This window comes from Astatotilapia calliptera, chromosome 20 (genome assembly GCF_900246225.1).
Source record: "Astatotilapia calliptera chromosome 20, fAstCal1.2, whole genome shotgun sequence".
NCBI lineage: Eukaryota > Metazoa > Chordata > Actinopteri > Cichliformes > Cichlidae > Astatotilapia > Astatotilapia calliptera.
The window spans coordinates 27,176,729-27,203,651 of record NC_039321.1 but is presented as its reverse complement, the minus strand read 5'-3'; the positions used below and the strand labels follow the sequence as shown (position 1 = coordinate 27,203,651).

General features: G+C 40.5%; 5 protein-coding genes across 7 annotated transcripts; 4 read left to right on the top strand and 1 right to left on the bottom strand.

Moving 5' to 3' along the window:
* Nucleotides 1-21: 21 nt before the first annotated feature.
* atp5pb (ATP synthase peripheral stalk-membrane subunit b) lies at nt 22-5,155 on the bottom strand. Its single transcript, XM_026153654.1, has 7 exons — nt 5,012-5,155; nt 4,401-4,437; nt 4,158-4,303; nt 3,464-3,627; nt 3,159-3,284; nt 674-853; nt 22-276 (listed from the first exon to the last, which is right to left on the bottom strand). The coding sequence occupies exons 1-7, from the start codon at nt 5,037-5,039 to the stop codon at nt 199-201; spliced, it is 759 nt and encodes a 252-aa protein (XP_026009439.1). The 5' UTR covers nt 5,040-5,155; the 3' UTR covers nt 22-198.
* A 392-nt stretch (nt 5,156-5,547) lies between these two features.
* On the top strand, nt 5,548-11,331 carry traf3ip3 (TRAF3 interacting protein 3). Its single transcript, XM_026153648.1, has 14 exons — nt 5,548-5,833; nt 6,410-6,820; nt 6,928-7,072; nt 7,157-7,274; nt 7,376-7,403; nt 7,638-7,667; nt 8,162-8,257; nt 8,891-8,962; nt 9,210-9,350; nt 9,532-9,669; nt 9,760-9,895; nt 9,979-10,124; nt 10,435-10,551; nt 10,817-11,331. The coding sequence occupies exons 2-14, from the start codon at nt 6,443-6,445 to the stop codon at nt 11,015-11,017; spliced, it is 1,746 nt and encodes a 581-aa protein (XP_026009433.1). The 5' UTR covers nt 5,548-5,833; nt 6,410-6,442; the 3' UTR covers nt 11,018-11,331.
* A 2,048-nt stretch (nt 11,332-13,379) lies between these two features.
* On the top strand, nt 13,380-16,860 carry dnase1l1l (deoxyribonuclease I-like 1-like). Of its 3 annotated transcripts, none has more exons than XM_026155174.1 (11): nt 13,380-13,521; nt 13,693-13,746; nt 13,829-13,917; nt 13,998-14,084; nt 14,176-14,297; nt 14,752-14,864; nt 14,987-15,144; nt 15,224-15,320; nt 15,404-15,839; nt 15,930-16,110; nt 16,228-16,860. In XM_026155174.1, the coding sequence occupies exons 1-9, from the start codon at nt 13,471-13,473 to the stop codon at nt 15,482-15,484; spliced, it is 852 nt and encodes a 283-aa protein (XP_026010959.1). In that variant the 5' UTR covers nt 13,380-13,470; the 3' UTR covers nt 15,485-15,839; nt 15,930-16,110; nt 16,228-16,860. The 3 variants fall into 3 exon arrangements, with proteins under 3 accessions (XP_026010959.1, XP_026010958.1, XP_026010956.1); XM_026155173.1 differs by having other exon boundaries at nt 13,600-13,746; nt 16,071-16,110; XM_026155171.1 differs by having other exon boundaries at nt 13,600-13,746.
* A 79-nt stretch (nt 16,861-16,939) lies between these two features.
* LOC113013934 (uncharacterized) lies at nt 16,940-18,874 on the top strand. The gene is made up of 5 exons (XM_026155170.1): nt 16,940-18,012; nt 18,115-18,181; nt 18,258-18,327; nt 18,419-18,538; nt 18,624-18,874. The coding sequence occupies exons 1-5, from the start codon at nt 17,013-17,015 to the stop codon at nt 18,738-18,740; spliced, it is 1,374 nt and encodes a 457-aa protein (XP_026010955.1). The 5' UTR covers nt 16,940-17,012; the 3' UTR covers nt 18,741-18,874.
* A 946-nt stretch (nt 18,875-19,820) lies between these two features.
* Nucleotides 19,821-26,778, top strand: LOC113013906 (emerin). The gene is made up of 7 exons (XM_026155137.1): nt 19,821-20,168; nt 20,304-20,402; nt 20,935-20,966; nt 21,334-21,359; nt 21,489-21,542; nt 21,634-21,696; nt 25,570-26,778. Exons 1-7 carry the CDS (start codon nt 20,087-20,089, stop codon nt 25,778-25,780), a joined length of 567 nt encoding a protein of 188 aa, XP_026010922.1. The 5' UTR covers nt 19,821-20,086; the 3' UTR covers nt 25,781-26,778.
* Nucleotides 26,779-26,923: the final 145 nt, after the last annotated feature.

The window sequence follows — 26,923 nt, the reverse complement described above, 5'->3', positions numbered from 1 at the left end:
AGAAAGACACAACCAGCTGAAGATGATAAGAGAACCATTTATTTTATCATCTGCTGACGTGTAAATACTGTACACACCCATAACGCTGACAGAGACAATCTATAAAGAAAGAATAGTTTATTCTGCAAAGAAAGGTGACGTCTTGTCTTCGGGCGATGAGTCCGGGACTAGAGGAGGCTTCTGTAGAGCGATGACAGTTTAGGCTGTAGCTTTGGCCTGAGTGGCCTTGGCCAACACCTTCAGGTCTGTGATGCATTTGGCAATGCTCTCCTTCTCCTAACAAAACAAAACAAAAAAAGATATTAAAACTCTGAAACATACAAGGAGTTGGTCTAGAAGTGAATTGATTAGACAGTAAAAATACATATGCATATAACAAATTAGAGAAAAAACATTTGACATTTTTTAAATCTTCCACCAAGACTTTTTCTGCCAACACGAGCTTTGCCGATATAAAACAAACACAAGCAAATCAGTAAACATGAAATATCTGACAAACTAAACCATCACGGCCCAAATATGAGACTTTTATTTTTAAATCCTTAAAGATTTCTGTTGTTTGGTTTTTTTGACATTTCATGAAAAATAAATAAAAAGGTTTTCTTTAATAACTTTTATTTATTGGATGTCAGCACCCTAAGCTAGAAAAGAAATAAGAAAAATAAAGACTGACCTGCTGGGGTGTGATGCTGCTGATGACGCTCTTCTCCACCCAGTTAATCATGTGCTCTTGCTCCAGCCTACGGTTGAGGTCCTGCAGCGCAATCTGATAGTCCAAGCGCCTCTTCACCTCATTGGTCACCATATGTAGCCTCTCCCTGTAGTTGGTCTCCAACAGCATGGCCACGTTGTTCTGAGAGGAAAACAGAAGATAGGAATGTTTAACTGTAACAGCTTTAATGTGAAATTCCAGCTCTAGGGATACTTTTTCAAAATAATTTAAAAAAAAAAAAAAACTTTTAACAAAAGATATAACTGAAGTAAAAAAATGTGTTTTCAGTCAGGACATGTTCAGACATAGACTTCAATCATGTAGTGCTGTGTCCCAAACAAATTAGGGCTGTGACATTTGTAATGCATTTATATACAGACTAAAGAATTAAATTCATTCTATTGTGACATCTATACAAGATAGTTTAGCTATATATGTTAAAATGGTACTGTCAGTCCGAAATCTGGCAACATTTGTATACTGAGTTTATTTTGAGTGGAAATTCTCCATTTGTGTGAGAATGAGCACCATCATGTGGTTGGATTCAACAAGTTACACATTTTCTTTTCACAGACTACTCCTGGAGGAGGCAAACAAATAAATAAATAAATAAATATGCTGAAAAATTGTTTAAAATTAGATAAATATTAGGCTAAGCCCAGGACTAACGGTTACTGTTGATTTACCGGTCAGTCCATGTTCCTACACCCACCCGTGGCTAATAGATTTGGAAAGTGACTGAAAGAATGAGCGTCCTCTGAAGGGTGGCTGGATTCTCTCAGAGATAGGGTGATGAGCTCAGTCACTCAGGAGGGAGCAGAAATGCTACTCCACTACATCATAAGGAACCAACTTAGATTCAGGCATGTGACTAGAACGCCTGCTGGACCTTCCTAAGTGAGGTGTTTCAAGCATGTCCGGCAGGGAGGAGGCTCCAGGAAAGACCCAAGACACATCGGAGAGATGTCTCTCAAAGAGTTTGGACACATCTCACCATCCTACCAGATGAGCTAGAAGAGGAAGTCTGGGCATCTCTGTCAGACTGCTGCCCCCACATCCCAAAACTGAATAAGCGGCAGAAAATGGATGGATGGAATAATAAGCCAGGAATGGCCTCAAATTATTTTTCCTTTTGTTGCCAAATTAATTACACTAAAATTGCATGAGAGAACGAGTCTAACCTACATATTATTCAGCATATTTCAAACAGTGGTATCATTAAACTGAAAAATGTCATTTTGAAAGTACCCAGTTATTATCAACACTGGTATAGCCACCCAGAGTGATGAGCAACTCACATTAACAAAAAAATAAGTCTCGCCACAGACCGTTTGGTTCCCACAGAGTACTGTGGGGTACACTACAAAGCAAGTTCAACACAGCCGGGCCGTCATTGTGTTAGCTTGCTTGATAAAACCTAAAACCCAGTCGCAGATAATTGGTATCAACTCTTTGTTAACCCAGGTTTTCAGCTTCAGGATCAACATGCGCTCACAAACGGGTGTTTACTTCAGCCACAATAAATCCATCTGAGCACTGCCTACTTCAATCAGAGAAATTATCAGAGAAACTGATGGAAAAAAAATTTTTAAACTGACATTGAAAAGAAAATGGAGCACTGTATAATAAGACGAGAGTAATGTTACAAATGACCATTAGTCATGTGTCAAGCCACGATCATCAAGTTCACCAAGGATCAAAAAATAAATAAATATTGATGTAATCATTTATTTTATCACTAGGCGTAGTCTCTGTTGTAGACACTGGCAGATTAAAGCCTCTTTACCCATTAGTACTTGTCTAGTACCACCTATATGCACCGTGTTGTTATTGCAACACGGCTAAACGTCCCGTGACATCATTTGTACGCAACACGAACGCCACAACAAAGGTGTACGTCAAAGTGATGTGATACCTGCTGCTTGGTCAGTGGCTTTTCGTCAGAGTCGGGGAACCCGGCATTGGTTTTTGTAGCCATTTCCCTTGCAGAGTTTCAAAGATGACAGTTTTGATTTTTGTAGGTACTAAGGACTAATGGTCCCGGTATCAGGTACTATGACCTAATGGAAAAACCCTAAAAAACGCACTGAGCCAAGCCGGCGTGAGTAGGTACTAATGGAAAAGTTGCTGCACGGTGTACTTGTTTATGGATTTGCCTAAGAAGCAGAATCTCCCTGGTTTGATCCCAGTAGGAGAGATTTCACTTCGAATTGTATCAGAAACGGCATCAGGTGTAAAAATATCTGCTAAATCAAACATACAGAGCTACCAGCTGTGGTGACTGCTTAGGGCTAATGTGTTAACCACTACACTACAGACCCACACAAGGTTATAATTCTTCTGCTCTTGGAGCTGAAGGTGGCAGCTGTCAAAATGATGTTAACTGGAATACTTAAGTTAAGATACTGGAATATAAAAACAGAAATGAAAGGATGGTGATGCTTACCCTCTTGGCATCAAAGAGCATCGCCCTTCCTTCTACTCGCCACTGCTCCTTCTTCTCATCCTCAGTGGCTTGAACCAAGCTGGACATGGCAACGTCCTTCACCTCCTGAGCCTTGGCCACTTTTTCCTGAAGACAAAAGCAGCAGAAAATATTGGGGTCATTGGAAAGGTCGTGCACAAGAGAAAAGTCCTTTGGTACAGTACTCTCTCCACTGTGTCCAAACAAAATAAATAAATAAAACTTGACAAAAGGGATATGAAACCACAAAAGAAAGAAAGAAAGAAAAGCAGTGGTTATCAGCCTACCTCGTTCAGTTTGTCAGCAAAAGCTCCAACACTTGGCCCAAATTTCTTCACACCATAGATGATCACAGCTCCTATGGAGGCTGCAGCGAATGTCTCATGGTTGATGACATAGATTTCCTTAGAAAGCATGTACAGGAGGAGGCCAGCACCCAGCATGTAGGGTCCTATTGAGAGAGGAGGGGAAATACAAAGTAAAAGTGAGATGTGTAACTACCATTGCACTTAAGATCTTTGGAGACTGTTGATATATTTAAACAGAATCTTAAGAACCATCTATGAAAAAAGTTTAATTGTTAGACTTATTTTTCACTTTTGTTCTTACTTGCTTTTGATTAGCTTATTCATTTCTTTTTGTAAAGGTATGAAGAAAAAAAAACATTCACGCTGCAGGTTTTTTTTTTAAACAAATACTTATTGTGAATGCATTCACAAAAACAGGAGTTTTCAAAAGTTCTGTTTCTGTCAAATGAAGCACGTTCACCAATCATCTGGATGCTTTCAGTGGAAGCAAATTGCTGTTTGCTCATAATCACATACCAGTCTTTAAGTAGTCCTTGCAAAAAAGAGAAGTTGAAGAATCCAGTTGATTCAGTGAAAATACTGTGTCCACACAATCAATTTTCTGTGACTTTTCACTTTCTTTAAGACAACATATGAATAATATTAAATTATCATTTTTGATTAAAGACTACACCTGTTACTCCAGTTTTGGGGTACAGCAGCTGGAATAACTCCTCTGGGATGAAGCCATGGCGGACCTTCCCTCCCTTCTCTGGCAGAGGGGGCACCGGAGCAAGACTCTGGGATGATGTGTGCAGACAGCGAGATGCATGGACCACACTGAGGGAGAAAACCACGATTACTAAGCATTTCTTTCTGATATGTTATTGAATATTGGTATTAAAACACACACATTCAACACTACAATGAAACATACCCAGCTCCAATGGGGCCACTGCTTTTCAGGGCACTAGCTGAAACCCACAAAAAAGTACAAGTGTTAATTACTGTTTTCTCAATAAACACCATTAACAACAAACTTCTGAAAACATTAACGGTGTAAGCAGTCCAACACAGAACTATAACACTTAGTGTTGGTAGCTATTTGATGGGCTTCGGGCGATCAGTTTGTGAGGTCATCAAAATTAACACAAACTTTTCCATAAAACATCGCAGAAAGGGCAGAAAGCCGACCGATGCTAGCTGTCAATAAGGTGACATTTAGGCGTGCAGAGCTAACGTTAGCTAACGTAGCGTCGATTAACTTGCCTGTGACCAAATAATTAAAACAACAAAATACAGAAACACTGAAATATCCAGGATTACCTTTGATAACGTCTGATATAAATCTGCAGCCAATAAAATTGCTACCATTTCCGAGGAGCTTGAAGCTATGCTGACAGTTAGCATTAGCATGTCTCATTCAATGTGCGGCCTTCACTTTACCCTTCAGCTCACTTTAAACTTTCCTGCCTCCTGCTTGACAGTCTGCTGGCACCAGCAGTAAGTGGCCTTTATTGTCATTTTAAAAGCTGTTCTGATGCATACCTGAGACAAAAACGAGCCTGGACAGCATGTCTGAAGGATGAAGTACCAAGTTCCTACAACACCGGGGCACTCTTGTTTCGGCCTCTCTGTGCCCTTCTCTGCAAAGAGCCGTAAGGATGGCGGACACAGGAGAAATCCTCGTGAAACAACGCGAGAGTACAGAAGCGCTTGTGGAGTCAACGCCCTCTAGTGGGCACTGCGTGCAAAGACACACGCACACACTGCCCTGAAATTGAAAATGGATTAATAGAAGTGATTAAGGAGTTAATGCAGAGAATTTGGGGTCATTTTTTATGATAAGATCAAGTTTTCTGGATCAATTCATCTTGAAAGGTTGCTGACTTTAAACAAAAACGGCACCACACAGAATATGAAGCCAAACTGCTATTTAGTGTTATTGTTATGTAAGTTAACTGTTACATACACACAAGCATGCACAAGAAAACTAACTAATGAAAGTGTTCAAGCCCACATGCATCATTTGCTAATAATAAAATTACTCATCTAATAAAGGACACGCACACACCAATCTCCCAAGTGTTTTATCCCAGGCTGCACACAGGGGGAATTAGTTGTGTAGTCTGTAATCTTGAGGCCCACCCGTGTATGGCATCAGTTTTGTGTGAGTGGCTGGTGAGATAGAGGAACATATGACGCTGTGGTTCTCTTCACTTCCTGTAAAAACTATGCTCAACAGAAACAGCTACATGTGAAACACAGGCACGAAAAAAAACCCGGCACTATTTCAGAAGAGTGAGAAAATGGATGACTTATCAACAACCTCATGAAGCGCTCTCACCACTGAATGAGATGGCCCAGTAGGTAAGGCTCAACCATGGTTTCCTGCTTAATAAGCAGCAGTTTGTCCTCGCTTTATCATCTTGCAGGTGCCAGGGCCTAGTCTATCGATGAGAAGTGCTTCACCCTGTAATTAAGGGGCTTCTCCTGTAAGGTTCAGCTTCTGCATTAGTATTTCTGAGCTACTATTGCAACCGCCTCTGCTCCACACACACAGCTTTCTAAACATCAGGCACTTTTGGCAGTTTACTTTTAATGCGTATACGGCTCACATCAGTTTGCAGCATGACCTCATCATACACATAACTTTTCTTTGTTTAAGTCTCTCCAGAATAAAAATATCATAAATACTTGAAAAATTCTCATTTACACCAACCCTGGTAGGAAGCTACATTTCAGACCTTTTCTTTAAAGTAAGTAGCAGTTTGAGTTTCTTCATTTATAACCTTTAGACATCACAATGTTTCTGCAACTTAAAAGAAAGCTGTTTTTTAGCTACTCGCAACATCACTTGATAGTACTCAGCTAATAACATGCCATGAATTTGATCTTTGTGAATGACTGTAACCAGTTTCCTGATAAGCCACGCTGTCCTCGCAGGCTTGAGGCGACATAACAGCCAGGGGAGCTGCCATGGACGCCCTGACCATCAGTGGATTCCAACTCTCGCCGGAGAAACACTTTGACCGAATATTGGACATCAGAGCAGAGAAGCGTGAGTACCTGCGAGGACGTAACAATGTGACTTCATGCCGCAGCCCTCCCAGAGACAGTACCACCTGGCAGATAAAGAAAGAACTGAAAGAGAAGAGGCAGTTGGAGTTTCTGAGGAGGAGATCGGTGAGCCCAGTGTGGCGTGAAGGCTCATCGAGAAGAAATTCTCCCTCACAGATATTTTCAATGAAGTATTACAGTTCAAGCTCAACAAACACCGAGAATGCTAAAGGATATCCGCCCATGGTTTTGACACCAAACAGCAGCATAAGCAGTGATCCAAGCACCAGCACATGGGTAAAAGATTGCATCAATTTGGCACATTTATCACCAGATCAGATTTATGTCTTCATAGGTCTGCTGTGAATAATGCCTTCCCCGTCGCTCTCCTCTCATTCCCTCAGGCCTCACTGTGGTCAGAACAGATAACAGTGATGAAGCAGGACAAAAGTCATGCAAAGAAGCAAACACCTACCTCCACGCCATCTGTGAAGGAATCAGAGCAGCACAGGGTGAAGAGTATTCATAAAAAGGACACGAGTGTAAACGGTAAAAAGAATAAATCATCGTGCCAAGCGCAAAACATCTTGACCAGGGACTGTTGAATCATGCCTTGTTTTTCTCCACATACAGCACAAAAGACAACCACAAAAACACTCATCAAAACAGAGAAGATTTACCAGAAATCATCTGTACAAACTGAAAGCATTCTTCAGAAAAAGATACTGAGAGAGACCGGCGTGCAGACAGAGTGAGTCTCATTTAATTCTAGTTTAACCTTTAAACCGCGATTTTACTGCAAAAGCATCTCTGATGTCTTCTCTCTCTGATGAGAAACTGTCCTCTGTGCAGGTCCGGACTCATCACCGTTAAAGAATCAGTAAGTTTCACAGTCCTGCTGTTTTAGAATTAGGTGACAGATTAAAAGGCGTGGGAGCACAGGCCACAGGTGAGGGCTAGGGTCGAGTCAGGTAAGCGTCACACGACATGATTAGTCGAAATAAAGTTTAGGCTAATCTGAGGGGAAATAGATGCTCTATAATCTGATGCAAAAGTTTTTTCTTTAATTATAAAGCTCTACTGTTTTTACTGTCTCTTATCTCTCTCCTAATAGGATATTCAGAAATTAGCTGACTACCTACAGGTAAGCAAACAATATTTATCCTAAAATCATCCTGTGATTCATGAATCCTTTAAGGTTTTAAAGCCTGAACGTAGGAATAGATGCCAGAAAAGTCAAATTTTTTGTGTTTAGTGGCCCTTCTGAAATAAGAAATAATAATTAGAGGTTAAAGTTGTATCATATTAGCTACATTAGGCTTATTTTTGCAATTTATTCCTTAAAACTGTAAAGTGCAATTTATTTTATTTTTGGGGGGAAGAAAAATTATCACGTTGATGATGTAGAAGTCAAAAACTCACAAAACTCACTAATCGGATATAATACGCTTGGTTTTAAACGGTTAAGCTCTCATCACATTTGATCTGTCATCACTACTGCTTTCAATATTAAGTAATACATTTATTAATGTGCTCTGATGCTACATAAGGACCCGATGACCTGTGCAGTCCAAAGCAGATGAAAACTGTCTTTGTGCGTTAGTGTAACTCTTTCTCCTGCTGCTGGGTTTCTGGCAGGAGGCTCTGTGGAGAGAAGATGTGATGAAGAAGAAGCTGGCTGAACTCCAGGAGAGCACGACAAACCTCGTGAACTCATCCAACAAAATATGGACAGTAAGGCTCTCCCTCTGTTTACACGCATCGAATAACACACATTTCGCACTTTATAAGGCCACACTGTTTTTCTTTCTGCTCTGGTGCACTGGCTGATATTACGGCTGTGTCAGGAAGGCCTGTGCAGTCTGTGGTTTGGAGCTTCCTGCTTCCGCGCAATTCTATACTGCATAGGACGAGTGCAAGCTGTCGTTCTTATACAGGAAGGGTGTGCCACTCAGTAGCTGTTAAAGGTGCTATGCATCCTCTTTACATCTCTTTTGGCTACTCTGGTTGCAATGAATGAAAGGAAAATATTGATGTTGTTTTTAGTTTTGTTTCCTCTTTAGATTTTGTTTTAGCAGCTAACCTGATCTACAGTTTATTCAGTCTCATTTATTTAGGTCTTCCACCTGTTGTTTCTCACTGAGGTATGTTATCATGAGGGGTCTTTTTTGCACTTATAACAAAGTGCGTTGTATCACACGCAGATATTGTGATCTCCCTTGAGGCTCACTGTTGCTTCGAGTTCCCCTTATGCACCTGCGTTCGGAGAAACAACGCGCTGTCACAGCTTTTTGGCACATGAACCATTCATTTTCCATCTGCAGGTTAGAGCGTGACAGTCATTCATTTCCTCTCTAACCCACACAGTCTCGCTGCAGTGAAGATCTGCTGAGAAACAAGATCAAGGCTTTGGAGGCGCAGCTGCAAGCTTGTCTGCAGGTGAGTGTAATTTAGTCTGTAAAAACCACACTAATTTTTACAATATCTTGGTGGTGATTTGTTGCTGTTGTTATTATTTATTTACTGTCCAAGAAGTCAGACATTTACTCTTTCCAGTAACTAGCCTTGCTCTGGCATTATTCTGTCACAGGGTGATAGTGTAGCATCTTAAGTGTGAGTCTCTGTGGTTTTGATCTGGATCTCACTGGGTGTTAACAACTAACTCAGCAGTGTTGTGTCCCTGCAGAAGTTTCCAAAAGATGGTGTAAAGAAGCTGGTGGTACAGATGGAAAAGCAGAGGATGGTATATGAAGAGAAGGCCTTGATTGCCCTGCAGAAGGCCACACAGGAGAAAACTGAGGCCCTCAGCAAGGCTGAGACTCTGCAGGTCAAAAATCTTTTTTTTTCTCTGTTTTACCACACAAAAAAGAAACAAATGTCACTGAGGTTTCAGTTTGTTTGCCTTTTAGTTGATAGACTCAGCATCTGGTGACCTGGAAGCAAGTTTCCTAATTTGAGTATTTGCAGATGACTTTTCTTTTTAAAAACATTACATTTTGTGTCAACAGGAAGCGCTAATTACAGCAAAGGCAGAGGCCCTGAAATGGCAAAGCCTTCATGAGGAGCTGAAGCTGAGCTCTGGAAAACTCAGGGAGAGCCAGCACCTCAGTAATGAACAGCTGCAACAGCTGCACAGCCAAGTGGAGGTATGTTAGGTTGTGACAACGTGCATGAGTGCGCGGTCAAAAGTTTAATTATAAATGTTAGAAATGTGAATTTATTTCTTGAATTATCAGCTGTGCAGAGCCAGAGAGCGTGAGCTGAGAGATGAGATGCTTTCATTGAGACAAGAAAAGCAGGACCTACAGTACAACATTTGTCTGCTGGAGGAAGACAACCAGACCCTAAGAGAAGAAATCCAGCAACTCAGAGGCAAGACATCACGTTTGGTGTTTTTTAGGATTATTGTTAAATAGTGCACATTCAATATGTTTATAATATTTTCGGTGCCCTAGATGGCGAAGAGGAGAGTCAAGACTTCATGATGCAGGAGTGTCTGGCGTCACAGGAACCTGAGCCTCGGCTGACGGTGAGGAGAGACTCTCAGCTGGAGGACCAGCTCCGCCACACTCAGGAGAAACTCCAGCTCAAAGAGAGAGAGGTAAAACATGGACATTACAGTAAACTGTAGCTCATTCACAAGTCTGACTCTTTAATCCAAGCTTGCCACACAAGGAATGTCCCAGCTAGGTGTTTCACAAAGTCACTAACAGGCGCAGGTAAAAATATTACCCCTATTATTTGTTTTTGTCTTATATACAAGGTAATCGTGTGCAGTATGTTTGCATTCCAACCACAGTGCTAACACGCATGCAAGTACATTTTGAAAAGTGCCTGTCTGAGGATCACCAGCATTTAGAGTGCATTTTGAGCATTTCTGCATGTTCACGCTCTTTATTGTGTGCGTGCAGTGTGAGGAGCTGCAGGCAGAGCTGCACGCTATGGAGCAGGAGTGTCAGTCCAGCCAGGCCCGGCTGTCGCAGTGCAGAGACGAACTCCGGCAGCTCAGCCACCGCCGCAGGGGACCAGTGAGTAGAGTGTGTGTGAGATCATTTAAGGGAGACTTAATGCCCTTGCAGCACTCGAAAGCTCTCATTGCCTTTATATTATCAGCCAGTAATTAAACCACTACATAATTCTAACACTCTGCCCCACTATGCTTTTCAACACTATCAGTTTGCTTCAGCTGCCCTGCAGTAACCAGCTGAGCAGCTGCTCATGCACATGAGTTATCATTGCCTGCTGATGATTTAATATCCACCTGACTAAATTATTTCTTTTCTTCCTGTTTAGACACCGTGTGGATCCTGGTGGAAGCTGTGCTTGTTCTTCCTTTTACTCCTCACTGTAGCAGGGGTCGTAATGCTGTGGCTGTGGCATCCGCCTTTCAGGGAGCAAGTTGAGGACCTGTACTCAGACATAGAGACACGTATTGAAGATTATCTCATGAAAATGGCCTCTCCTCGACACTCGGGCTGCTTCAGACCAATATGACATTGCTCCAAATCTTGTTTTTTGTTGACGTTTTGTTGCTTTATGTCAAAATTAGATTTATATAGAATGTAATTTGTTGACATTTTTGTATTTAAAAACTCTTTCGACTTGGAACTCGGTGTTTGTGTGATGTTTGTGAGGCTGCGTCGGGTTGGTGTTGGGGACAAGTGAGCAAAAAGTTCCAGTGCAAGTAAAGAAACTCGGCAATGCTTATTTTAAATTTGCCCAAACTGTTGGAAAATGTTGCATTTTAAGAGACTGTGAGTTTAACTATGAGAACAGCGGAAAATAAAACGTGTCTTTTATACTGTAAATGACTGATTTATTTAGTCTTGAATTACTGAAACATGTCACAGCATATATAGCGTGAGATGCAGTGTGCCCCCAAGAAAGGGCAAATGTAAATCACGATACATTAAACTGATCTCAGGTCACGACCTTAAACAGTGTTTTACACTAGTATATATATATATATATATATATATACATATAATTGTTTTTTGTTCAGAGAACACACAAGATTTTTTGTATTTGGGAGGTTTGAGAGAGAAGAGGTGGTTAACCAGAATGTAAGCTATTTTTGATGGAGTCATAACCAGTTTGAGATCATAGAGGATGACAGGAGTGTGAGTTTCATACCTGTGTGTCAGTGGAATGAGCGTCATTTCTATTTTGACAGCAATGAGCTACTTTGTAGGTAAACTATAATTTTCATTAAAGTTTATTTTTTAAATTAATATATTCAGCAGGACATTTTAAGGTCCTTCAGTTTACTGAGAGTAACACCACCACATCTTACTTAAGAGCATATTCATTCATTAGTTATATACTCTCACTGGCCACTTTATTAGGTACACTTGTTCCACTGCACATTAATTCAAATATCTAATCTTCCAAGTCACATGTGGTAATACATCAGTCACATGGTAGCCACTGAACGCATTCAGGCATGCAGGCATGGTCAAGGCAACCAGCTGAAGTTCAAACCGAGCATCACAATGTCAAAGAAAGGGCATTAAGTGACTTTGTGGCATGGTTGTTGGTGCGAGATGGGCTGGTCTGAGTACTTCAGAAACCATTTATCTACTGGGATTTTTCTGCACACAACCAAGGTATACAGGAGAGCATCTCTGAACATACGAGATGTCAGCGTCACCACGCTCCACAGTCACCACTGGGACGTGGTGGAACTTGTGATTCACATCATGCGTGTACAGCCAACAAATGTAGATGTCATCATGTTTCTGAGGAATGTTTCCAGCACCTTGTTGAGTCTGTGCCATGAGGAATTACTACAGATCTAGACAGAAGAGAAGGCCCAACCCAGTATTAGCAATGTGTACCTAATAAAGTGGCCAGAGAGTGCAAGTATGTAAGTATTCACTCTGCAGCAAAATGAATCCTCCCAGTTACATTATTTATATAAAACACTGGGTCATTATTATTGATGTGTAATGCTGTAAAACTATTTCAGATTCTCAGGTTGTTTAATTTATAAAAGGCATCATATTAAGCAAAAAAAATGATTTTATAAATCTGTGGCTAATTTTCTTAGCTACTTATCCACTTAAGCTCATGGGGACGATGGGGGAGGAAAACCCTGAACAGATCCCACACATTCTCAAATCCACAGCCAATTTAGAATCACATATAACCTAATGTTCGTTAGACTGCAGGAGGAAGCCCGAGTCACTGGAACAACCTCCATGCAGAAAGGCCTCGGGCAACCAGGAGGCTTCAATCAGGAATTTAAATGGTGGGACGTAACAGTGCTAACCACTGCACTGCGCTGGCCCATTTTATACATGTAAATGTTAACTGCATCATATTAAATGCTTTGCTGTGTAATATAGAACAATTACTGGAAGGTACTAAAGCAACAACAATAAGAAAAGCCACAAAAGACAAAACAATGTTAAAATATAACAACACATACACACAAAACGTACATAAACTGTTTTCTTTGTGCTATTTTTAAGAGTGCTCATCCCATTTTAATGGCACTCTATGCGGATTTCATCTGTAGTCCCAAAAAGAAAAAGAAAACACTGTCTATTTTACACCTATAAGAGTGCTCTTGCACACTCTGCCTCACACTGGCAGAGCCATCACAGTAAAAACTGCACCAGTCATCAGAATGTTCTTTTTAACAGCACCGTGTGGTAATTACCAGCTGCCAAACTGACAGGAGGATTTGTTCTACACACATGTTCATGAAGCGGACATGACACATGACCGCATCTATTGTCTGATTACGCTCAAACTTGGAGACAAAACGCACTCAGAGCTGAGCTCTCTGAGTTGGACGGAGTCATTGTTCATTATGGTGCTTTTAACTGTTCCAGATACAGCTCCATTCTCAGTAGGCGCTGACACAGCATATCCACCACACATCTGCACCCCCTGACTCCCCCGCCCACATTTACCTGTATGTTCCCGTGGTCACTGAAGAGATGGCTCTTTGCTGGCCTGAGATCAGTCTCCCGGTGACAAACGCACTGAAGGTAAGGGGCTGAAGATTTCTGTAGCGTACTTTAAAACATGACAAGTGAGGCTCTTGCAAACTTTCTTTGTGCTTGCAGAGCACGATGAGGACCACAGGGCTGCTGTTTGTTGTTGGGCTGTGTTTGCTGGATGTCACGTCGTCCCTTAAAATCTGTGCTTTTAATATTCAGAGCTTTGGAGAATCCAAGGCAAACAACAAGAAGGTTATGGGGATTCTGCTAAAGGTACTATGTGTCTACAAAAACACCTAGATTGATAGCTGAACAAAGCTGATGGATCTTTGTTTTTTCTGCTTTTGCTCCCAAGATTCTTTCTCGGTGTGACTTGTGTCTCATTCAGGAGGTCCGAGACTCTAAAGGAGAAGTAATACAAGCTTTGGTTAAGGATCTTAACAGGTACAAGGCTTATGTGGTGAATCTTCTGTGTCATTTAATAACACTGACCAACTTTAATTTTGATGTTATTTTCTAACCAGGTTTGACAAATACAACCCCTACTCTTACGTGGAAAGCGAAAGGCTCGGGAGGAAGGCCTATAAGGAGCAATATGTCTACATTTACAGGTAATTCATGCTGTATTTCCCATTGCATTTGAGCCGTTTCCTTATATGATCAGGCTAAACCTAGTGTGCTTTCCTCTCCCATGACTTACAGGAGCAATGTGCTGAAGGTCAAAGAGCATTATCAGTACCCTAAACTCGAAGGAAAGGGGACCAATGAAACTGATGTTTTCTCCAGAGGGCCCTTCATCATCCACTTTCACTCCCCCACTACATGTAAGGTTAAAAGGGGGAAAAACATGAAACTTCAAAGAGCTTTGTGCTGGCAAAAGTAAAAAATGATTCTGACTTGTCATCCAGAATCGTTTTCTCTAGGCAAATCTAAACGACTTAATGATTTATGATTAGGTTCTCTGGCTTCTAAATGATTTTTGCTTTCTAATTATTTGCTTCACAACAATGTTAACGATGAGCCACTGTTCCAGAGGTGTCACAGACTGTTAGTGTTGGGTTATAACCTTGTAGGTTAATCTTCAGTGAATCTTGTTACACTGTAAACAATTGTGCTGCTACTAAAGCTCACCTTGATCAAAGGTGAATAAAGATCCAGCAAAGTTCACGCAGCCATCAACGTCACAGAGAAATTGCACCTTTGTTGAATTTGGAGGTCTGAATGAGAGACACACAGTCAGACTGGACCGCGGCGCTTTGTGATGTTTTTTGTTTTCAGTGGTGAAGGATTTTGTCCTGATAGGGCAGCACACCAGTCCGAAAACCGCCATGAAGGAGCTCGATGAACTGTACGCTGTCTTCAAAAGGATTTACAAGAAGTGGAAGACAGATGTAGGTTGAAACACATCGTTTAATCCCTTTTGCTTTCTTTAGCAAGATCTTGGTTCCTCATCATGTTGTTTGTAAGAATTTTCATGATTTTTTTTAACTTCCCTTTAATGGCGTGCTTTCAGAATGTGATCATCTTAGGTGACTTGAACGCTGGGTGCAGCTACATCACCACCAAAGGATGGAGAGCCATGCGCCTGAGGAGTGACCCCAAATTTCACTGGCTAATCGGAGACGAGCAAGACACCACCGTCAGGGAGAAGACACACTGTGCCTACGACAGGTCGGTGTCTACAGTGACTTGGTGCACATATATTGGAGTTTCTTATGCCCAACTATAAAGTTTCCTCATTGTGAAACAGGATCATCGTGCACGGACCGGAGGTTGTTTCCAGTGTAGTCCCAGCTTCAGCTCAGCCCTTCAACTTTAAAGAGCGTTTCCATCTAACTGAGGCAGAGGTAAACCTCTCAAAAGAAACCCCTCCCTCGAGTTCATTTTCTGACTTAACTTCACCTTTTGTTCTGTTCTTTTGACACGTCAGGCTCTTGAGGTCAGCGACCATTTTCCTGTAGAAGTTGACCTGAAGGCCAACCACCGCTACTTCCTCCGCCATGAGCTGTAAACCAATCACTAATGTTTTTGCAGTGTTTTGCTTGATTTTAATGAGTGGATGATGTGAACCAACAAAATACAGAGCTATGTTTTTGTTTTTTTGTTTTTTATAATGATCCTAAACTGGCACTGCACTCCTCTCAGTTGCACCAATAAACTCGAGTTTTTTCAGCAAGTAAGAACTGTGTGCTTCACTGCTGGAGTTTATATTCTGCCCCTGAAACCAAAACCACATCAAAGCTGACATCATTTCATGAGCTCATGAAGGTACGTTCCTGCAGCAACGCGAAAACACAAAACATCACTTTTGGACTTTGCTTTCCAGAGGAACCTGAGAAAATCATCTTAAATCTTCATTCTTGATGGTAGGTAAACATCACGTGGAGACTCTGTGTCGTGCATTTCACTGAATGTTTCAGTTTAAATATGTAACCTCTGCACGGTCTGTTTGACAGGAAGCTGCTTGTAGCTACAACAGATGAGAGTTACTTCGTGCGCTCTTCCTTTCTGAGACGAGAGATTATCTGTGCCAATGCATTAAGTTTTTTGTCTCGATATAACTTCTAAGATAAGTTATTGGTTTTGTCTTTGTAAAGATGGAAGATTTTACTGATCTCCTAACAGATGCATTTTCAGGTAAGATATACATATGTGGTTATTTCTGGCATTTATAGATACACATATATTACTTTTTTTGCATTTTTTTGTTTGTTTGTTTTTAAGATTACTATTCAGATTATGCTGTTTTTACAGAGACATCTGTTCCTCCATTCCCGGACGAAGATTTGGACTTTGAGAATTTAACTTTTGAAGAAAAGTCTGATGAAGACGGGACAGAAAACCTAACAACAAACAATAAAGAGGCGGCACTGCTCCAGGAAGCAACAGGTGAAGCGGCAGCTCTGTTTGAAACCAAAGAGACGGTTGAAAATGTTTACGAAGAGCAGTCGGACAATGAAACAGATGAGGAGGATTTTAAAGGTGAGGGGATCGGTGCCGTGGACGGTGGCAAAACAGCAGAGGAGGATTACATGAGCTCAGATGGAGATTCTGCGCACGAAGGCTCCGTCTCTGGAGAAGATGATGAGGGTGTGGAAGAGGACATAGGAGTGGCAGAGACATCAGGGGATTTGTTGATGTCAGTGCGCTGCAGTGATGAGTTCAACGACAGCGATAAGGAGGACGAGATCTTTGCTGAGGGACAACCTCTGGCCCCGGAGGATGCTGAAAACCCTCAAGTTAGAAACGAGGAGCGAGGTGAGGCTGAGTGCGACAGGGACGTGTCCTATTTGGAAAGATTCCCTGACCGAGGCAATGAGACTGTGATAAAAGCTGCAGAGGTAGGAGAGGACAAGGGAGAAAGCGAAGAAGAAGAAAAAGAAGAAGGAGGAGAAGAAGAAGAAGAAGAAGAAGAAGAAGAAGAAGAAGAAGAAGAAGAAGAAGAAGAAGAAGAAGAAGAAGAAGAAGAAGAAGAAGAAGAAGAAGAAGAAGAAGAAGAAGAAGAAGAAGACACATCATCTGATTCTGAGTGTGAGGGCATGAAAATCGAACAGGAGGAAAATGTTATCGGACAGCCTCTTGAGGAGGAGGAAGAGGTGGAAAACATTTACGGGGATGATCCTGAGGAAGCTAGTTCAGAGTTTCCTTGCATATCCTTGCAAAATCTGCAGGAGCTCACTGGTGAAAGTGATAAAGGGGAATATGCAGAGAAAATGAAAGATTTCTCAGGGGATGAGCACCAAGAGGCAGGTGAGAGCTTTGCAGATTACCCCTCAGACTTTTCTTCCTGTGAATATGCAGAATATGGGACAAAAAATCAGGAAAGCAGGCCAGATTTTGGGCCCGGTACATCTGAATGCAGTTCATACACGCAGCAGGATGCTTTCATGGAAGGACCTGTGGAAGATATTACACAGATGGACCACGCCGAGTACAGCGATGAGAAGGAAGATGGGTATCTGTACAGCAGAGATCTAGAGATGGATGCTGAGAATCTGATGAGCATGGACGTAGCAGCTGGAGACAGAGGCAGCACAGCCGCGACCAAGTCTGACGATGAAGAAGACACATCTGAGAGCGACTACAGCTCCAGTGATGACGACGGGGCTCGTAGGTGCCTTCAAGAGCTTGAAAACAACAAGCAGCCGGCCGACAGTCAGATATATGGCACGAGCAGAGCAGATCGAGCAGATATCCTCAACTGGGAATTTGATGTATTAAATACTGATAGCCTTCTGACTGAATACCTGTTAACCACAGGAGACATGACAGAAACAACTCCCACAGGTGTTAACCAGGACCACCCAGAATACATCAGCTACTCTGAGGTACAGAGTGAAGTTCTCAAAATTAAAAGCCCCTCCTACCAGGGATCCCTCGATGACAGCTTCTTCTTCGACAATGTTGAGGCCTCTGGCATCTCTCAGCAGGGAAAGCTGGAAGGGGAGGACTATGAAGAAGAAAGGAACTGGGAGCAAGAAGAGAAGAGAATCAAAGCTTTCAACGATTTTTATGGCGATGAGGAGAATGAAAGAGAAGGTGAGTGCTGAGGACAAGTCTCTAAATGTAATCAGAATAAGTTCTGTAACATTTTGAAAGCGTTTTCATAAATTAACCTGTTTTCCCCTGTGCATTTTTCAGGGAGGCAGATAAAAGTTCAGTTTTGTGCAGAGCCATTGTCTCAAGTCATTCGCTATGAAAGTGACAGGTAAGGAGAATTCCTGATGTGTAAACCTTATTTTTCCCGTCCCAACCAAAACGCTGCTTCCTCTTGTTCCCTGCAGTGATGAAGAGTCACTCAGCAGCTCCACAGACGGCGGGAGGGAGGACCTGAGCTCCACAGAGTCATCGGATGTAAGAAAATCTTCTTCTTTTTTTTGCTTGTGGAGACATGCACGCATACACATAAATGAACACATGACTTAATTGTTTCGTTTGTGGTCAGGAACCAAGGGAGCCTGACAACACCCTGCCAATGAAACCTGCTTGTGATCCTCCCAAAGCTCAGCTAGCAGAGAGTGAGCCAGACCTCAGCAACACACAAACCTGCACAGAAAAACACAAGGTGTGAAATCACAGCTCATTACTGAATGTCTGCTCTGTGTGATTTGGTTATTTTCAGTTCACGTGCTTAAACTTTGGTCCCACAGGGTGGCAGCATCATGAAGCTGATACTGAAGATGGGTGTGCTGACCGGAATGGGACTGCTGATGTTCTGGTTGGCTACGGATCAAGGAGAATGGCTCAACCAGGTTTTCTTCTTTTAGGGCTATGGAACATCCTTGGTCATTAAAACTTGTTTGTGTGCTCGCACATGTTTGTAAAGAATGCAGTGTAAAGTTAAGTATGTGTCGTTGTGCAGATTTTTTGCTTAATAAAGAGCTGTGTTTGTTCAAAATGATGCTAAATTGCATGAATTCCAGATAAGGTATGCTCACAGTGATGTTTTCTGAGCTGAGGTTAAACAGTCCTCCATTTTTTTCGTGAAGACAACCATGCCTGGAATAAATTAAGTTTAGTAGAAAGAACTTCACTCCACAACATCTCAGAGAGAAATCCTGTGGGACCTTTTACTCCGTAACAATGGTTTCTAGTTTACAAATATAAACCAGAAAAGAACGAAGTACAAAGATATGTTAGAGGCAAAAGCTAAAGTTGGGCTCTGACTATGGTTTCCGGTTCATGTGAGTCCTGTTGGAGATTCTTATCTGTAAAGTGGTGCTGCTCAAGAACTTAAACACGATTTTGCGTTTGACAATTGTTTCATTGTTGTTTTTCACAGTGGAAGAAAGTGTTGTTTTTGTTTGTTTTTTTACACAGGTGGAAGTTATAATCCTACATGTTTATAGTTCACAAGATAAAACATTTTTATATATATATATATATATATATATATATATATATATATATATATATATATATATATTTAAGGTACCTTAAGGCACATCATATACATTATATTTTCTTTGTATTTCTTTGTAAATTGGGCTGATTCGTATTCATGAATATAGTTTCTAATTGGTGTCTGTCAGTGTTAAGATTTTAGATTTCGTTTAGATTTTCCTCAATAATTCATGTGGACATGACTAGTTTAAATATTTAAATATTATGATGTTATTTATTTATTTATCATTAGATTTTTATCATTTTCTATTTTTGTGAACTGTTTCGTGTAACAAAAAGTCGACATTTTATATCAGAAACTTCGGTCTCAGTAGTCTTATTAACATTAGCCCAGTAGTGGCGCTGTTTCGGTTCTGGAAAGAAAATCGACTAAAAGGAAGAAAAAAATAAACAAAGAAGAGTTCCTCAAACGGAAACGGAAACATGTAAAAGTTTAGTTAAGGTGCGATTTTTTTAAAACATTTGGCTCAATAAACGAGGGCGGGGTTTGAGGTGTTCCACGTTCCCACGCCAACATTCGACTCCGCACGCTCTACTGAGGCTCTTCCCGCCAAATCGTGCAACAAAACAAGCGCTCAGCCATAATCGTTGGGAGGAGGTCTATCTATTTTCTTTTTTTGGTAACTGAAACTAACTACAAGCAAAACATAACCGAAAGGAGAGCCCAGAGAGAGATAAATAACACATTTTTAAATAAGCCAAAGCGAAAATGTCTTCCCTGAGTGACAAATCTGCGCAGGAAATCAGCGACCTGCTCGATGAATACGGAATAAAGCACGGACCTGTGGTCGGTGAGTGGCACAGATACAACTGTTTCCTATGCGCCCGTTTTTGAATCAGTATCCGTGTCAGCTAACTTTACAGCTCTTTCCTAGATGAATAGTTTTACCTGTAATAAAGGTTCCCCGTATCCTGTTTGTTCACAGAATCTACGAGAAACCTGTATGAGAAGAAACTGAAAGAGGCCATGGCTAAAGGCAAAAGAGCCAAACCATCACCTGACAAAACCTACTACAGAGAAGAGGGTGCGATTCACATTTTCATATATGTGTCAAATTTGTCTCGTGTCCTTTAAAAGGCGTGGAAACTCTATACTATCGTAATTACAAAGACTATAAATTAGTAAAGGAATTACATCGTAGTAATTTCTGTGTAATTATTAATATTATTTATTATTTAAAGGCAGGCCAGTAAGATACAATGTCCTAAGCTCGTTTAAAGCAATTGAACATATAGACATAAACAAATAAAAAGGTAATGATTGACAGTAGCTTCATAATTAATTTTAGATAGTAAGAGTGGGGTCTTTTTCAGTACAAAAATTTATTTATCTGTAGGGTTTTAGTGCATTTAATAATTCATTTTAGTATTTAAGTTGTTTTTGTTGTTGTTTTTTGTCTTCCACACAAAGAAACACCTAGCCAAGCCAAGCAGCTGGCTAGGCTTTTTACTGTTCTGTTTCAAATGAGAGGTTGTTGATCACGTCATTCACTACAGTCAGAGTTAAGAATGTGCAGGAAACAGTGTAGTGAACATGATATTTGTGTTTTCTTTCAGAGGAGGAAGTCACCTATGTTTACAGGACACCCGTAAGTATCTTTTCCGCACTCCTTCCAGAGGTCTGTACTGCAAAAGCGAGTTCAAGATATTATGCTTGTCTTCCCATTATCTGGACTTCATTTAGGCTAACATCAGCAGCCAGGAGAACCAGTCACACAAAGCTAGTTATCAGCTTGCTAAGTTAACCCTGAGGTTGGGTAGATAAGATGAAATGCTGCTTCGTAGTACAGGCCTCAGGTGGGGCCTCAATTGTTTTGCATTACTCTGGAGTGAAAAGACGCATTTTGATTCTAGCAGAAATGTGTTAGTTGTACTTACACGTAGCAAAATGCCATACCTGTCTGACCTGGAACAGTACTCATTTCATTTCATAATTTTCTTGTTTCTATTTTGCAGACCAAAAGTGAAGCCTCAGGTGACAGGTCAGTTTTCTCACAAATCCTCCACCATCCTGTGAACTCCCTTTCTCCTGCTTTTATCCCCCCTGTTGTTCAGTCATTTAAATAAACAAAACAATCTTAAGTTAGTAACTGCTGCGTGTCTCTGTCCAGGGGGGCTTACCCAAGGGCCAGACAAGAGTGGAATGAGAGAGATTATCAGCACGAGTGAGTGAAAGTCTTACAAACTGCTGTTTTTGGGAGAAACACAAAAACCCTTCATGAACAATTGTTTTTTAACCTTTTTCTCCCTCTACAGGACATCCTACTCGAACTACTCGAAGCCCAAGCCTGAATACAACAGAAGCAGTTATGGTAACGAGTAAGTATTTTTGTATCTATGGTCATACCTCTTTTTTTTTGCAGACAAACTTCAACCTCAAAATGCTAAGCCACCGGGTAAATGCAAATAGCAACGGAATGCTTTTTCATTCAAAATACATTACCTCCTTAAGAGTTAAGAGTTTAAATGAATTTCAAATCATTGCTTTTTTTTCATCTTCTTTAAAAACAAGGATATGCTTTGGTTTTAGTTTTAAGAATCTGCAGCTCTGAAGTTGTGAAATCAAAATATCCATGTCACATTAAAGAATCATTTAGACTGACAGCTCTCTAGTGCAAAGTCTGTATGATGTCCCATTGCGCTTTTATGAGAATAGCACAGGTAATTGTCCCGTGGGCTCACAGGGAGTGAGTGGTTATCTCATGCTGTGCCTCCTGCATGGTCTAATATGGCAGCTCCCTTGTGAGGATGTGTCATCATTTCAATACGCTTATGCAGTCCCACAACATTTATTTCCATCCAGAGTTGCTTTAATTTTTTGCCAACATCCTGTATTGATGACAGTATTGTTGGAGCACAGCGTAAAGTCTTCTCTGCATAGCTCAAAGAGTCTCAGTGGGGTTAATGTCAGGATTCATGATGTCTTGTGCTCCCTGAACTACTCTTTTAGTTTCAGTGTGATGAACTGGAATTGTCATCAGGGGAGGGGAAATCCACTGATGGAAAAATCTGGTCATAACACTTATTCAGATAGTCAGCTGACCTCTTAATTTGGGCACATAACTGTGCTGATCCTAGACCCCAGATCATAACAATGCCCCCACAGGCTTGTACAGGAGGCACTAGGCATGATGGGTGCATTGCTTCCTCTCTTCTCTTCCTGATGAGCAATCCCTCGAGAGCAGGTTAGACCTGGAGTCATCAAACCACTTGACCTTTATCCACGATTACAAATCATGGATAAAATTATGCAAATTATGCTCCCAAGCAAAACTTCCAGGTTTAAATAATGTTCTGAATAATTTTAACCCAACTTTAATAGTTTCAGCAGTCTCTTTAGTTGTTCTCTTTGCTTGCTCCAGGGCTAATAATTTGGCCCATCAGGTCCATCTTGTTTTTTCTCACAAGCACAGGATATGTTTTCTGACATGGGTGTGCTTCAGTCAGGACTAAATAACCTGCTCCCAGCAGAAACACATTAATAACTGCAGTAATTATCTAGTGAAAGGTTTCTGCTATTCACTTAGTTAAATCCAGAGGTTGACTTGTGTTTATAAGGCCACCATAGTGTACAGTATTGAGCTGCATTTAATGCCCAACCCTCCTAGAAACTACCCATACGCATCAAAACTCTTGGATCATATATTATTATTTAGAAAGAAACTTATATTCAGGGCAAACCTTATGTCTATGATTTTGGTTATTTGTTCTTTGAGTGTTCTTGCTATTTTACGCTTTCACCTCCTCCTCGTTCAGAGGCAGATATGGTGTTTAACAGAGGTGTGGACTCGAGTCACATGACTTGGACTCGAGTCAGACTCGAGTCATTAACTTTATGACTTTAGACTTGACTTGAAAAAATGTTCTAAGACTTGTGACTTGACTTGGACTTTTACACCAATGACTTGGGACTTGAATTGGACTTGAACCGGTTTACTTGAAAAGACTTGATATTTTACCCCAAATATAAAATTTAACATGCATATTATATAGAGATTGAAAATGTGACGTCATTCACGGGTAGAACCGCAAAGGATTCTGGGAACTCGTGGCAAGCGGTACTAGCGCACGCAGGCTTTCAATTGAAATCAGTTATACAGCGATAAAAAGAAACACAAAAATGTCAAGAAGCTGTTGTATTATTAACTGCAATAGCCGGTCGCATGACAGCCACGGGAAGCCGACGGGTAAAGAGATCGGTTGTTATCGGATTACGTCGTTGAAGAGAAATTGTTCGAGCCATGTTTCCGAAGTAACAAAGACGCGACGGATGGTCTGGATTGCAGCCATTCAAAGATCAAATATAACGTCCCAGAACCCTCCAGCTCATAGGTTAGTCTGCTCCAAGCATTTACACAAAGGTCAGTGTTTTTTAGTAGTTAATACGTCATTTTCATAACATAATTAGTGATATAGGTTACAAGCAAGTCTGGCGCTGAACAGAAATTGTCGCGCTATGCTCCTTTGTTTATTGTGCATAAATAGTGAATTGTCCTGACACAATATTGCGTTTCGCTTCTGTTATTATGGTACATTGACAAAAACATATACTTTTATTCACAGGATAAAACAGGTTTTTTGTATCACTAATTGCCCAGTACGATTACAGCATACAATATTGTTGTCACTGCTACATTTCTGTGATGGGTACCAGAAATTATTTCCACTACTAATTAATTACCGTTGAGCTCAAAGGTCCTATTAATAAACGGTTAACGAATGTGTATTTATGACGACGATTTGTGAGACTGGTAAACTTATGATACGTACGATGGTCTTTCGTTCTACACCAGGGGTGTCAAACTCAAATACACAGTGGGCCAAATTTCAAAACTGGAACAAAGTCGCGGGCTAACGTTAATATTTATTGAATGAATCTTTTCTTATGGACTCAAACACGTTTTGCTGAAAAACTGAATATGGAACAAGCAAAGCTTAATACTAAACAATATATATATTAGCTGTATAATACCAGTAGGCCAGCTCTGAAAGTAATTTGGTATGGCTTCGCGGGCCAAATGTAATTAGGCTGCGGGCCAAATTTGGCCCGCGGGCCAGAGTTTGACACCTATGTTCTACACGGTGCGTTTCAAGGTCCTGCACCCATCCGTCGGTAAACTGTACCTGGGCTTGTTGCAGTGACCTGAAGTTACTAAACTTCATGAGTGTATGCACTCACTCCAAGAACCGTATGATTATAAATATGCATATAAATATGCTAAGATGAGATAGCTGACTTCATCTAACTAGCAAATGTTGTCCAGGCTACGTTGGTGATACAGTTTTTTTTAATGTGTATGATATTTTTGTCATGCGATTTTAAAGCCGGTCCTACAACCGCATCCAAGAATAACATGCAGCTTATCTCAGAACTGTCGGTGAAAATTATTCTTGGAGCTAGGTTTAATTGAGCTGCATTTTAAAGAGGTGCAATTTCACAATTTGTGTATATTTTCTAAGTTCACTATTTTGTCATGTGTTGAGAAAAACACAGATTTTAAAATTACATGGTCTAATATTTACATTTAGCATATAACTGCAACATTATTTTTCCGTTTTGTTTTTTTTAAAGACTCGAAAGGACTTGAAATTCAAAGTTTCAGACTTGTGACTTGACTCGGACTTTTACACCAGTGACTTGAGACTCGACTCTGACTTGCCTGACATTACTTGAGACTTGACTTGAGACTTGAGGATAAAGACTTGAGACTTACTTGAGACTTGCAAAACAATGACTTGGTCCCACCTCTGGTGTTTAATGATGTGTTGTTAAAAGTGAACCAATTACAGTGTATAAAAGAAAGTGTAATTAGACAGGCTACAATGTAACATTTTGATGCACTGGTAATACAATTCATTTTAATTTGAAACTTTTAAGTTCACACGTTACTAAAGTTGAATTTTAATCTTTGATGCAGAGTAATAACTTGTAATGTAGTCAGAAAATTATCTAACATTTCCTTTAGCATTAATTTAGAATATGCATAGCATCTTATTCTGTCTTACCATCAGTCCAAAAGCACACCAGTAATATTTTAGGAGGCTCTAATTATTTTGCACTGACCTCTTATCAAACTGAAAGTTTGTGGGAGCAATTTTCATGCCAGATAAAAACAAGCGATATCATACTAGTTTGAGATGCAGAATTTTAACTATGTGCTGATGCATGATTTCCCCCGATTTCCTTTCCAGACCCGACATGTATGACACTCCGTCCACTTACAGAAGCACCTACGCTAAATCGCCACCCATGAAATCAGGTCAAGATGTTCCAGATGCACCAAAGTCATCACGTCTGATCCCACTGTGGGTTCAGTTTGTGTTCTTCCTGGCTGTGGCAGTCTTCCTCTACTTAGTTTTTTCCACTATGGAGACAAATGAAACCCCCAAAGGGATAAAATGATTTTTTTTTTAAAAACCATTATTTCCTTATATTGAATTTTAAGGAATGCACATGATTAAATGCATGCATTTTAGACATTTTATGCAAGATTGTGTTTTTAACAGCAGTACATTCTCTGCTTATGCTTTTAGGCAAAATGTTTATTTGTCACTGAGCTTCAGTACATTATCACTACTCGAATCAACCAGCCCACCACTTTAAAACACACTAAAATCTTCCTCTTTTTTATCTGGACACAAACTGTCCCTCCATCTGCAGTTTCAAGTGATCTGTCGAGGTTTTAAGAGATGATCGTCCACAGCTTAGTCCAAATATGGCCGCAGTTGACCATAAAACATCCAAAGAGTATCACGCAAGATTTTGAAGCTCATATTTTAAAGCTTCAGCTGATTGTCTCTTTTAGCCTCTGCAGTTCACAGTGAATCTGTCTGCATGACCAAAATTTGGGTGGCAGGGTTTTGTTTTGTTTTTCTTAAATAAACATCAAACTTGTACAACATGCATACATTTCTCTCAATATTTTTTGACAGGCTATTTCCCTCAAAACAAAAACTCGTGGCACTGCGTCAACCCAACCTGCATATCCACTTAGTTATTCAGTATGTACCCTTTTCCCTCAACATACTGCTAGTAATGCAGGTGTTTTGAATTCATTGTGTATTTTTAAATATTTGTAGTTTACGGGTCCAACAATGTTTCCATTTTTCAGTTATCAAGTATATTTTGGACATTTTCAAACCAGCTGTAATGCAAGTGCCTCTGTGTATTTGGAGATTTAAAAAAAAAAAGTTTGGGTGGGGTTAAAAATGTAAAAGGTGCACTAGACGAGCTGTTGCCCCCAGTGTTATGATTTGATTCAGTATAATTAAGCTGGATATCATATTTTTGTACTACATAATCCAACTTTAACATCAGCCGGGTTTGTTGTGATTTGTTTTGTATTCCTGTTTCAAAATTGTAACTATTAAAAACGAAGCTTATATATGTAAACATTTAAAGCTTTAGGTATTTTGTTTTTTATTGAAGTCACTTTATTGGGTACACCTATTCACCTGCTTGGTAAAGCAAATATCTTATTAGCCCATAACATGGTAGGTAGACGTTGACCTGCTGAAGTTCAAACTGACCATCAGAATGGGAGAA